Source organism: Salmo trutta, chromosome 12 (assembly GCF_901001165.1).
Source record: "Salmo trutta chromosome 12, fSalTru1.1, whole genome shotgun sequence".
Taxonomy (NCBI): Eukaryota; Metazoa; Chordata; class Actinopteri; order Salmoniformes; family Salmonidae; genus Salmo; species Salmo trutta.
The window spans coordinates 47,924,476-47,937,773 of NC_042968.1; the positions used below are offsets into that span (position 1 = coordinate 47,924,476).

The 13,298-nt window shown below is 47.8% G+C and overlaps 1 protein-coding gene across 3 annotated transcripts in view; it reads left to right on the forward strand.

Annotated features, from left to right (window-relative positions):
- The window catches only part of LOC115203666 (b(0,+)-type amino acid transporter 1), a 127,367-nt gene that overhangs the window by 15,606 nt on the left and 98,463 nt on the right, over nucleotides 1–13,298 (forward strand). For 2 of the 3 annotated variants that reach the window (XM_029768577.1, XM_029768578.1), the window contains exons 6-11: nucleotides 794–919; nucleotides 6,150–6,249; nucleotides 6,725–6,769; nucleotides 8,906–9,029; nucleotides 9,207–9,310; nucleotides 9,476–9,572. The exons of the other annotated variant lie outside the window; for it this stretch is intronic. In XM_029768577.1, coding sequence (XP_029624437.1) covers nucleotides 794–919; nucleotides 6,150–6,249; nucleotides 6,725–6,769; nucleotides 8,906–9,029; nucleotides 9,207–9,310; nucleotides 9,476–9,572 — 596 coding nt within the window. The remainder of the gene's footprint in view (nucleotides 1–793; nucleotides 920–6,149; nucleotides 6,250–6,724; nucleotides 6,770–8,905; nucleotides 9,030–9,206; nucleotides 9,311–9,475; nucleotides 9,573–13,298) is intronic. 3 annotated transcript variants of the gene reach the window in all.

Genomic DNA, 13,298 nt, shown 5'->3' on the forward strand with positions numbered 1-13,298 from the left:
CAGGCTCTACACCCCTAAACTGCTCACCAGGCTCTTAACCCCCTAAACTGCTCACCAGGCTCTTAACCCCCTAAACTGCTCACCAGGTTCTACACCCCTAAACTGCTCACCAGGCTCTTAACCCCTAAATTGCTCACCAGACTCTACACCCCTAAACTGCTCACCAGGCTCTTAACCCCTAAACTGCTCACCAGGCTCTTAACCCCTAAACTGCTCACCAGGCTCTTAACCCCTAAACTGCTCACCAGGCTCTTAACCCCTAAACTGCTCACCAGGCTCTACACCCCTAAACTGCTCACCAGGCTCTACACCCCTAAACTGCTCACCAGACTCTACACCCCTAAACTGCTCACCAGGCTCTTAACCTCCTAAACTGCTCACCAGGCTCTTAACCCCTAAACTGCTCACCAGGCTCTTAACCCCTAAACTGCTCACCAGACTCTACACCCCTAAACTGCTCACCGGGCTCTACACCCCTAAACTGCTCACCAGGCTCTACACCAGTAGCTGCCCACTGTTCCAGCCTCATACATTTGTGTGTGTGTGTGTCTGTGTCTGTGTGTCTGTGTGTCTGTGTGTCTGTGTGCCTGTGTCTGTGTCTGTGTCTGTGTGTGTGTGTGTGTGTGTGTGTGTGTGTGTGTGTGTGTGTGTGTGTGTGTGTGTGTGTGTGTGTGTGTGTGTGTGTCGGAGGGGTTGACTACAGCAGAGGACCAACTTCTGTCTCGTATGGATTAATAAAATATTCCTCCTCTCCTTCCTTCCTCTTCCTCCCCTTCCCTTCCTCTTCCCCCAGTTCTGATAGTGTCGGTGAACTGTCTCAGTGTGAAGCTAGCCAGCTATGTCCAGAACTTCTTCACTGCAGCCAAGCTTCTCATCATCCTGGTCATCGTAGTGGCGGGAATCGTCCTCTTGGCACAAGGTTGGTACTTTACACATTCTGTCTATTTGCCAAATGGCACCCTATTCCCTTTATATAGTGCACTACTTTAGACCAGAGCCCTATGGCACCCTATTCCCTATATAGTGCACTACTTTAGATCAGAGCCCTATGGCACCCTATTCCCTATATAGGGCACTACTTTAGACCAGAGCCCTATGGCACCCTATTCCCTATATAGTGCACTACTTTAGATCAGAGCCCTATGGCACCCTATTCCCTATATATAGGGCACTACTTTAGACCAGAGCCCTATGTCACCCTGTTCCATTTCCATTTCCATTTTACATTTAAGTCATTTAGCAGACGCTCTTATCCAGAGCGACTTACAAATTGGTGCATTCACCTTATGATATCCAGTGGAACAACCACTTTACAATAGTACATCTAAATCTTTTTTTTTTGGGGGGGGGGGGTTAAAAGGATTACTTAATCCTATCCCAGGTATTCCTTAAAGAGGTGGGGTTTCAGGTGTCTCCGGAAGGTGGTGATTGAGTCCGCTGTCCTGGCGTCGTGAGGGAGCTTGTTCCACCATAGGGGTGCCAGAGCAGCGAACAGTTTTGACTGGGCTGAGCGGGAACTGTGCTTCCTCAGAGGTAGGGGGGCCAGCAAGCCAGAGGTGGATGAACGCAGTGCCCTTGTTTGGGTGTAGGGCCTGATCAGAGCCTGAAGGTACGGAGGTGCCGTTCCCCTCACAGCTCCGTAGGCAAGCACCATGGTCTTGTAGCGGATGCGAGCTTCAACTGGAAGCCAGTGGAGAGAGCGGAGGAGCGGGGTGACGTGAGAGAACTTGGGAAGGTTGAACACCAGACGGGCTGCGGCGTTCTGGGTGAGTTGTAGGTGTTTAACGGCACAGGCAGGGAGCCCAGCCAACAGCGAGTTGCAGTAATCCAGACGGGAGATGACAAGTGCCTGGATTAGGACCTTCCTGTGTGAGGGAGGGTCGTACTCTGCGAATGTTGTAGAGCATGAACCTACAGGATCGGGTCACCGCCTTGATGTTAGTGGAGAACGACAGGGTGTTGTCCAGGGTCACGCCAAGGTTCTTAGCACTCTGGGAGGAGGACACAAGGGAGTTGTCAACCGTGATGGCGAGATCATGGAACGGGCAGTCCTTCCCCGGGAGGAAGAGCAGCTCCGTCTTGCCGAGGTTCAGCTTGAGGTGGTGATCCGTCATCCACACTGATATGTCTGCCAGACATGCAGAGATGCGATTCGCCACCTGGTTATCAAAAGGGGAAAAGGAGAAGATTAATTGTGTGTCGTCTGCATAGCAATGATAGGAGAGACCATGTGAGGATATGACAGAGCCAAGTGACTTGGTGTATAGCGAGAATAGGAGAGGGCCTAGAACAGAGCCCTGGGGGACACCAGCGGTGAGAGCACGTGGTGCGGAGACAGATTCTCGCCACGCCACCTGGTAGGAGCGTCCTGTCAGGTAGGACGCAATCCAAGCGTGGGCCGCGCCGGAGATGCCCAACTCGGAGAGGGTGGAGAGGAGGATCTGATGGTTCACAGTGTCAAAGGCAGCAGATAGGTCTAGAAGGATGAGAGCAGAGGAGAGAGAGAGTTAGCTTTAGCAGTGCGGAGAGCCTCCGTGACACAGAGAAGAGCAGTCTCAGTTGAATGACCAGTCTTGAAACCTGACTGATTTGGATCAAGAAGGTCATTCTGAGAGAGATAGCAGGAGAGCTGGCCAAGGACGGCACGTTCAAGAGTTTTGGAGAGAAAAGAAAGAAGGGATACTGGTCTGTAGTTGTTGACATCGGAGGGATCGAGTGTAGGTTTTTTCAGAAGGGGTGCAACTCTCGCTCTCTTGAAGACGGAAGGGACGTAGCCAGTGGTCAAGGATGAGTTGATGAGCGAGGTGAGGTAAGGGAGAAGGTCTCCGAAAATGGTCTGGAGAAGAGAGGAGGGGATAGGGTAAAGCGGGCAGGTTGTTGGGTGGCCGGCCGTCACAAGACGCGAGATTTCATCTGGATAGAGAGGGGAGAAAGAGGTCTGAGCACAGGGTAGGGCAGTGTGAGCAGGACCAGCGGTGTCGTTTGACTTAGCAAACGAGGATCGGATGTCGTCGACCTTCTTTTCAAAATGGTTGACGAAGTCATCCGCAGAGAGGGGGGAGGGGGGGAGGAGGATTCAGGAGGGAGGAGAAGGCGGCAAAGAGCTTCCTAGGGTTAGAGGCAGATGCTTGGAATTTAGAGTGGTAGATAGTGGCTTTAGCAGCAGAGACAGAAGATGAAAATGTAGAGAGGAGGGAGTGAAAGGATGCCAGGTCCGCAGGGAGGCGAGTTTTCCTCCATTTCCGCTCGGCTGCCCGGAGCCCTGTTCTGTGAGCTCGCAATGAGTCGTCGAGCCACGGAGCAGGAGGGGAGGACCGAGCCGGCCTGGAGGATAGGGGACATAGAGAGTCAAAGGATGCAGAAAGGGAGGAGAGGAGGGTTGAGGAGGCAGAATTAGGAGATAGGTTGGACAAGGTTTGAGCAGAGGGAAGAGATGATAGGATGGAAGAGGAGAGAGTAGCGGGAGAGAGAGAGCGAAGGCTGCGACGGCGCAATACCATCCGAGTAGGGGCAGAGTGATAAGTGTTGGATGAGAGCGAGAGGGAAAAGGATACAAGGTAGTGGTCGGAGACTTGGAGGGGAGTTGCAATGAGATTAGTGGAAGAACAGCATCTAGTAAAGATGAGGTCAAGCGTATTGCCTGCCTTGTGAGTAGGGGGGGGAAGGTGAGAGGGTGAGGTCAAAAGAGGAGAGGAGTGGAAAGAAGGAGGCAGAGAGGAATGAGTCAAAGGTAGACGTGGGGAGGTTAAAGTCACCCAGAACTGTGAGAGGTGAGCCATCCTCAGGAAAGGAACTTATCAAGGCGTCAAGCTCATTGATGAACTCTCCAAGGGAACCTGGATGGCGATAAATGATAAGGATGTTAATCTTGAAAGGGCTGGTAACTGTGACAGCATGGAATTCAAAGGAGGCGATAGACAGATGGGTCAGGGGAGGAAGAGAGAATGTCCACTTGGGGGAGATGAGGATTCCAGTGCCACCACCCCGCTGGCCAGATGCTCTCGGGATATGCGAGAACATGTGGGCAGACGAGGAGAGAGCAGTAGGAGTAGCAGTGTTATCTGTGGTAATCCATGTTTCCGTCAGCGCCAAGAAGTCGAGGGGCTGGAGGGTAGCATAGGCTGAGATGAACTCAGCCTTGTTGGCCGCAGACCGGCAGTTCCAGAGGCTGCCGGAGACCTGGAACTCCACGTGGGTCGTGCGCGCTGGGACCACCAGGTTAGAGTGGCAGCGGCCACGCGGTGTGAAGCGTTTGTATGGCCTGTGCAGAGGGGAGAGAACAGGGATAGACAGACACATAGTTATAGTGCGCTACTTTAGACCAGAGCCCTATGGCCTGCATCAAAAGTAGTACACTATAAAGGGAATAGGGCAGAGCACTATATAGGGAATAGGGTAGACCACTATATAGGGAATAGGGTAGAGCACTATTTAAGGAATAGGGTAGAGCACTATATAGGGAATAGGGTAGACCACTATATAGGGAATAGGGTAGAACACTATATAGGGAATAGGGTAGACCACTATATAGGGAATAGGGTAGAGCACTATATAGGGAATAGGGTAGACCACTATAAAGGGAATAGGGTAGACCACTATATAGGGAATAGGGTAGAGCACTATATAGGGAATAGGGTAGACCACTATATAGGGAATAGGGTAGAGACCGGTCCCACCGGGCTACTGGTCTGTAGACAGGAGACCGGTTCCACCGGGCTACTGGTCTGTAGACAGGAGACCGGTTCCACCGGGCTACTGGTCTGTAGATAGGAGACAGGAGACCGGTTCCACCGGGCTACTGGTCTGTAGACAGGAGACCGGTTCCACCGGGCTACTGGTCTGTAGATAGGAGACAGGAGACCGGTCCCACCGGACTACTGGTCTGTAGACAGGAGACCGGCACCACCAGGCTACTGGTTTGTAGACAGGAGACCGGTCCCACCGGGTTACTGGTCTATAGACAGGAGACGGGTCCCACCGGGCTACTGGTCTGTAGACAGGAGACCGGTTCCACCGGGCTACTGGTCTGTAGACAGGAGACCGGGCCCACCGGGCTACTGGTCTGTAGACAGGAGACAGGAGACCGGTCCCACCGGGCTACTGGTCTGTAGACAGGAGACCGGTTCCACCGGGCTACTGGTCTGTAGACAGGAGACCGGGCCCACCGGGCTACTGGTCTGTAGACAGGAGACCGGTTCCACCGGGCTACTGGTCTGTAGACAGGAGACCGGGCCCACCGGGCTACTGGTCTGTAGACAGGAGACCGGTTCCACCGGGCTACTGGTCTGTAGACAGGAGACCGGGCCCACCGGGCTACTGGTCTGTAGACAGGAGACCGGTTCCACCGGGCTACTGGTCTGAAGACAGGAGACCGGTTCCACCCATCTTAATCTTTTCTTTTTATTGGCCAGTCTGAGTTATGACTTTTTCTTTGCAATTCTGCCTAGAAGACCAGCATCCCCGAGTCGCCTCTTCACTGTTGACGTTGAGACTGGTGTTTTGCGGGTACTATTTAATGAAGCTACCAGTTGAGGACTTGTGTTTCTCAAACTAGACACTCTAATGTACTTGTCCTCTTGCTCAGTTGTGCACCGGGGCCTCCCACTCCTCTTTCTATTCTGGTTAGAGCCAGTTTGTGCTGTTCTGTGAATGGAGTAGTACACAGCGTTGTACAAGATCTTCAGTTTATTGGCAATTTCTTGCATGGAATAGCCTTCATTTCTCAGTTAAAGAATAAACTGACGAGTTTCAGAAGAAAGTTCTTTGTTTCTGGCCATTTTGAGCCTGTAATCGAACCCACAAATGCTGATGCTCCAGATACTCAACTAGTCTAAAGAAGGCCAGTTTTATTACTTCTTTAATCAGGACAACAGTTTTCAGCTGTGCTAACATAATTGCAAAAGGTTTTTCTAATGATGAATTAGCCTTTTTAAAATTATAAACTTGGATTAGCTAACACAACGTGCCATTGGAACACAGGAGTGATGGTTGCTGATAATGGGCCATTAACAATATCTACACTGTCTTTCTGATCAATTTGATGTTATTTTAATGGACAAAAAATGTGCTTTTCTTTCAAAAACAAGGACATTTCTAAGTGACCCCAAACTTTTGAACGGTAGTGTGTATACTGTCATGTTTGTTTCCAGGAAACACTGAGAATCTGTCCAACCCATTTGAAGGAGCCTCAACCTCCTTTGGATCCATTGGACTGGCGTTTTACAACGGGCTCTGGGCCTACGATGGGTGGTAAGACTACAACTGCATCCCAAATGGCACTCTACTTCCTATATAGGCCACTACTATGGGGGCCCATAGTGCTCTAGTCAGGGGGGCCCGTAGCGCTCTAGTCAGGGGGCCCGTGGCGCTCTAGTCAGGGGGGCCCATAGCGCTCTAGTCAGGGCCCATAGCGCTCTAGTCAGGGGGGCCCATAGCGCTCTAGTCAGGGGGGCCCTTAGCGCTCTAGTCAGGGGGGCCCGTAGCGCTCTAGTCAGGGGGGCCCATAGTGCTCTAGTCAGGGGGGCCCATGGCGCTCTAGGCAGGGTCCATAGTGCTCTCGTCAAAGTAGTCCACTAAGTAGGGGATCAGGTACCATTGGGGATGCATCCTATCTTTTGTTCTTATCACTTCCTCAATAAAACACTTTTCTGGTTTTGGGATTTCTGTTTTGAATGTCAACACAACCTGTTTAAACGTTGTTCTGTAAACACGTGTTTTCTCTCAGGAATCAGCTGAACTTTATAACAGAGGAGCTGGAAAACCCAAACAGGTGAGTGTCCATACAACTGACATTTACAGTGCGTCCAAAATGGCGCCCTGTTCCCCGACTGGCCCTGGTCAACCGTAGTGTACTATGTAAGGAACAGGGTGCCCATTTGGAATGCACAAACAGTTACATGACCTTCAGCACGGTCAAGCAAGTTAATGTTTCCCAAAAGTTTACTAAACTAGTGATTTGAGGAACCACAGAGTTACAGCAAGTCAACACAAAGACAACAGGAGCACTGCCTGAGCTATTCCTGTACCATTTCAACATCATCAAATCACCTGGGCTATAATCAGCTTAGTCTAACAAACCTAACCAGACCATAAACAACTTAGTCCAATCAACATAGATAAATATCATGTGGCTGTCTATGGTACTGATGTGTGTGTGTGTGTGTGTGTGTGTGTGTGTGTGTGTGTGTGTGTGTGTGTGTTTGTGTGTGTGTTTGTAGACTAGCTGAACACCAGTACCATCCTCCTCTCTTCCATGTTCCCAACACGGTCTACGACTCTGTCAGAGAGAAGTACACGCTTTTAGTTTTTAGACTAGGATACCTGGCTAAAATACATACTAGACTAGCTTCCTCGCTGGGCAACAATGAACCAGCTAAGTTATTTAGCTAGTTAACGTGAGTCTACTATATCTAGGCTACATATTGAACATCAATCGTCTCAGGCCAGTGGCACAACGTGGGAATTTATGGCTCGATCAGAATCGCTGTTATAATCATTGGCCTGTACAGAGAATTAATAAAAAAACCACAAGTCCAATTCTCCGTATCCATCCGTCCATGGTTTATAGGAAAGGGCCGATTTTAGCTAGCTAGCTACTGCATCAACACAAGCAGACCAGAAACAGACAAGTTTTTCTGACAATGATGACGTTTTTGCCTAGGATGTGATTTGATTGGTGTGAAGCCCAATCCAAAGTGGCCTCCCTTGTGGGGGTGGGTTTACTGCATCAGGACTATCCACAGTTGAGCTCATCTCAATGCTGATTGGCTAATTATTTTATTTAAAAAAATATCATAGTGAGGTCTAATGCTCACTGGGGCATCAAGCAATCATATGCTACGGCGGCAACATGTCATACTCATTTTGGCCAGACGGCATCAGATACATCTGCTACCCATACTGAGACAACAGAGGGGCGCTGTTTCCCTCGCTAATATGATTTCTCTGATGAGAATTGATTCAGACACTTGAGGTTCTGAGAATGTTTGATTCAGCCACTTGAGAATTGATTCAGCCACTTCAATTGATTCAGCCACTTGAGAATTGATTCAGCCACTTGAGAATTGATTCAGCCACTTGACAATTGATTCAGCCACTTCAATTGATTCAGCCACTTGAGAATTGAAGGAAAATTATGAAAACACAGAGGCAAAAGATAAATTGTTTAATAGTTATATTTGTTTTATTGTTCTGATTTTGGGGGGGGAAGCCTGGCTTCTCTTGGCATTCACGCGCCATGAATACGCGCCACTGCCTTTACTGGTAGGACGACAACAAGAGATTTCTCAACTCTCTGTCTCTGTCTCCATCTGTGTGCTACATGATCCTCTAACACTGGTGTCTGTGTAACATGTGTTGGTTGTAGTCTCTCTATCTCACACTAACACACACTCTCTCTGTCTCTCTCTGTCTCTCTCTCTCTCTCTCTCTCTCTCTGTCTCTCTGTCTCTCTGTCTCTGTCTCTCTGTCTCTCTGTCTCTCTCTCTCTCTCTGTCTCTCTCTCTGTCTGTCTCTCTCTCTGTCTCTCTATCTCACACTAACACTCTGTCTCTCTCTGTCTCTCTCTCTCTCCCTCTGTCTCTCTCTCCCTGTCTCTCTGTCTCTCTCTCCCTCTGTCTCTCTCTCTCTGTCTCTGTCTCTCTCTCCCTCTGTCTCTCTCTCTCTCTCTGTCTCTCTCTCTCTCTGTCTCTCTCTCTCTCTGTCTCTCTCTCCCTCTGTCTCTCTCCCTCTCTCTCTCTGTCTCTCTCTGTCTCTCTCTGTCTCTCTGTCTCTCTCTCTCTCTCTCTCTCTCTCTCTCTCTCTCTCACACTAACACTCTCTCTGTCTCTCTCTGTCTCTCTGTCTCTCTGTCTGTCTCTCTCTGTCTCTCTGTCTCTCTCTCTCTGTCTCTCTCTCTCTCTAACAGAAACCTTCCCCTGGCCATTATCATTGGTATCCCCTTGGTGACTGTGTGCTATGTGCTTGTCAACATTGCCTACTTCAGCGCCATGACCCCTACGGAACTACTGCAGTCTCCCGCTGTCGCTGTGGTAAGAGGGTCGTCATGGAGACGGAGAGGGACGGAGACAGAGGAAGCCATTGGTTTGGCTCATATCATATCATATCTCCCTTAACAAGAACAAGATGCATTCTTTTCAACAACAAACAATGACATTTTATTTATTTTCTCCCCGTCTCCTCGGAGGGACTTGTTTGTAACCCCTTAGACTTTTGGTGACAGAGTGCTGTACCCCCTGTCGTGGGTAGTCCCTGTGTTTGTCATCTTCTCCACCTTCGGAGCGGCCAATGGGAGCTGCTTCACAGCCGGCAGGTAAAGGGACAACTTCAGGAAGACATTTTTTCCTAATTAAATTTAAAATCAAACAAATGTTTTTTAAAAATCCCTTTTTTAATAAATCAGCAGTTGTCACATAGTGTTAAAACATATTGCCAATATTATGTTAAACTAACATGTTTGTGCCCTGTCCCACCTCAGGCTGACCTATGTGGCAGGAAGAGAGGGTCACATGGTAAAGATCTTGTCCTATATCAGTCTGAAGCACCTCACTCCTTCCCCCGCCCTCATCTTCAATGTAAGTCTGAGATATTACATGATGTCTCTATGTTGATCTCCTCACCTCAACTCTACCCAGCTCCTTGTACTCTAACTCAACTCTACCCATCTCATTGACCTCTAACTCAACTCTACCCAGCTCATTGACCTCTAACTCAACTCTACCCAGCTCATTGTACTCTAACTCAACTCTACCCAGCTCATTGACCTCTAACTCAACTCTACCCAGCTCATTGACCTCTAACTCAACTCTACCCAGCTCATTGACCTCTAACTCAACTCTACCCAGCTCCTTGACCTCTAACTCAATTCTACCCAGCTCATTGACCTCTAACTCAACTCTACCCATCTCATTGACCTCTAACTCAACTCTACCCAGCTCCTTGTACTCTAACTCAACTCTACCCAGCTCCTTGACCTCTAACTCAACTCTACCCAGCTCATTGACCTCTAACTCAGCTCAGTCTACTCTAATAGCCCAATATGACCATGACATGACTGAATGTTGAGTCCTGTGTGTGTTAATTAGGATATTAAAGTTTTCTGTTTTTAGATTAGTTTTTATTTCTAGTAGTTTAAAGTTTTTTATGTGAAATTCAGTTTAGTTTGTTTTCAGATCCACCCCAGCTAGCACATTTTATTCCTTGGAAGTTATCAGAGCATACGTTTCTGGTTTCCCCATTTGTTCTGGGTATGATACCGTACGTTTCTTGACAGGTAAAACTGAACGTTTTTCATGGTTCTGGGAACATATATTTTTAGGTTGAAGGGAGGTTCTGAGAATGTTTTACTCTGGTTCTAGGGAGGTTCTGAGAATGTTTTCCTATGGTTCCAGGGAGGTTCTGAGAATGTTTTACTCTGGTTCCAGGGAGGTTCTGAGAATGTTTTACTCTGGTTCCAGGGAGGTTCTGAGAATGTTTTACTATGGTTCCAGGGAGGTTCTGAGAATGTTTTACTATGGTTCCAGGGAGGATCTGAGAATGTTTTCCTATGGTTCCAGGGAGGTTGTGAGAATGTTTTACTCTGGTTCCAGGGAGGTTCTGAGAATGTTTTACTATGGTTCCAGGGAGGTTCTGAGAATGTTTTACTATGGCTCCAGGGAGGTTGTGAGAATGTTTTCCTATGGTTCCAGGGAGGTTCTGAGAATGTTTTACTCTGGTGCCCTGCAAGTTTTCCTAGGAGGATTTATTAACACTCTGAGAGCGGCTTCCCAAGTGATGCAGCGATCTAAGGCACTGGCTAGCAGTGCTTGAGGCGTCGCTACAGACCTGGATTCGATCCCAGGCTGTGTTACAGCCGGCCATGACCGGGAGTCCCATGAGGCGGCACACAATTGGCCCAGCGTCGTCCGGATTATGGGAGGGTTTGGCAGGCCTGGATTATCCTTCTCCCATCGCGCTCTAGCGACTCCTTGTGACGGGCCGGACACCTTCAAGCTGACTTCGGTCGCCAGCTGGACGGTGTTTCCTCCGACACCTTGGCTTCCGGGTTAAGCGAGCAGTGTGGCAAGAAGCAGTCCGGGTTGGCAGGGTCGTGTTTTGGTTAACATGATTTTTTAATGACTTCCTCTCTGTACCCAACACATACAATTTTATGTAAGGCCCCTCAGTTGAGCAGTGAATTTCAAACACAGATTCAACCACAAAGACCTGGGAGGTTTTCCAATGCCTCGCAAAGAAGGGAACTTATCGATAGATGGGTAAAAATGTAAAAAAGCAGACATTGACATCCCTTTGAGCATGGTGAAGTTATTAATTACACTTTGGATGGTGTATCAATACACCCAGTCACAACAAAGATACAGGCGTCCTCCTAACTCAGTTGCCGGAGAGGAAGGAAACCGCTCAGGGATTTCACAATGAGGCCAATGGTGACTTTAAAGCAGTTAGAGTTTAACAACAACATTGCAGTTACTCTACAATACTAACCTAAATTACATTGAAAACAAGGAAGCCTGTACAGAAAAAAGAATCCTAAACATGCATCCTGTTTGCAATAAGGCACTAAAGTAAAACTGCAAAAAATGTGGCTAAGAACTGAACTTTATGTCCTGAATACAAAGCGCTATGTTTGGGGCAAATCGAAAACATCACATGACTGAGCACCACTCTTCATATTTTCAAGCATGGTGGTGGCTGCATCATGTTAACTTCTTCGGGATCGGTTACCCATCCACGGGACGGTTGAGCTAACGTAGGCTAATGCGATTAGCATGAGATTGTAAGAAACAAGAACATTTCCCAGGACAAATTTTGAACAGAAACACAATGGTTCATTTGATCAGTCTAAGACTTTGCACATACACTGCTGCCATCGAGTGGCCAAAATCAATATTACAGACGGGCTGGAATAATACATTATGGCCTTTCTCTTGCATTTCAAAGATGGTACAAAAAAATACAAAAGAACGGGTGTTTTTTCTTTGTATTATCTTTTACCAGATCTAATGTGTTATATTCTCCTACATTCCTTTCACATTTCCACAAACTTCAAAGTGTTTCCTTTCAAATGGTACCAAGAATATACATATCCTTGCTTCAGGGCCTGAGCTACAGGCAGTTAGATTTGGGTATGTAATTATAGACAAAAAAAGTTTAAAAAAATATTTTAAAAAAGGGGCGGATCCTTAAGAGGTTGTTAACAAGAAGACTTTGAATGTTCCTGAGTTACAGTTTTGACTTAAATCGTGTTGAAAATCTCTGTACCTCAGTTGGTAGAGCATGGTGCTTGTAATGCCAAGATAATAGGTTTAATTCCCAGGACCGCACACATTAAAATGTCTGCATGAATGACTAAGTCGCTTTGAATAAAAGTGTCTGATAAATGGCATATTATATATTATAGCAATGATCAACAACCAACTTGGCAGAGCTTGCAGAATTTTAAAAAGAATAATGTGCCTGTAACCTGACCCATCACTTTATACATTACTGCCCCCCAGTGGCCTAACCTATAACCTGACCCATCACTTTATACATTACTGCCCCCGAGTGGCCTAATCTATAACCTGACCCATCACTTTATACATTACTGCCCCCCAGTGGCCTAATCTATAACCTGACCCATCACTTTATACAGTACTGCCCCCCAGTGGCCTAACCTATAACCTGACCCATCACTTTATACATTACTGCCCCCCAGTGGCCTAACCTTTAACCTGACCCATCACTTTATACATGACTGCCCCCCAGTGGCCTAACCTTTAACCTGACCCATCACTTTATACATTACTGCCCCCCAGTGGCATAATCTATAACCTGACCCATCACTTTATACATTACTGCCCCCCAGTGGCCTAACCTATAACCTGACCCATCACTTTATACATTACTGCCCCCCATTGGCCTAACCTATAACCTGACCCATCACTTTATTAATTACTGCCCCATAGTGGCCTAACCTATAACCTGACCCATCACTTTATTAATTACTGCCCCACAGTGGCCTAACCTATAACCTGACCCATCACTTTATACATTACTGCCCCCCAGTGGCCTAACCTATAACCTGACCCATCACTTTATACATTACTGCCCCCCAGTGGCCTAACCTATATACTGACCCATCACTTTATACATTACTGCCTCACAGTGGCTTAACCTATGACCTGACCCATCACTTTATAAATTACTGCCCCGACCTGACCCAAGAAGTGGCAGAAAACAAAGTCTACTCTGTAGATATTCAGAGATTCCCAAACACGGTCCTCGGGATCCCAAGGGGTGCACATTTTTGGTTTTGCCCC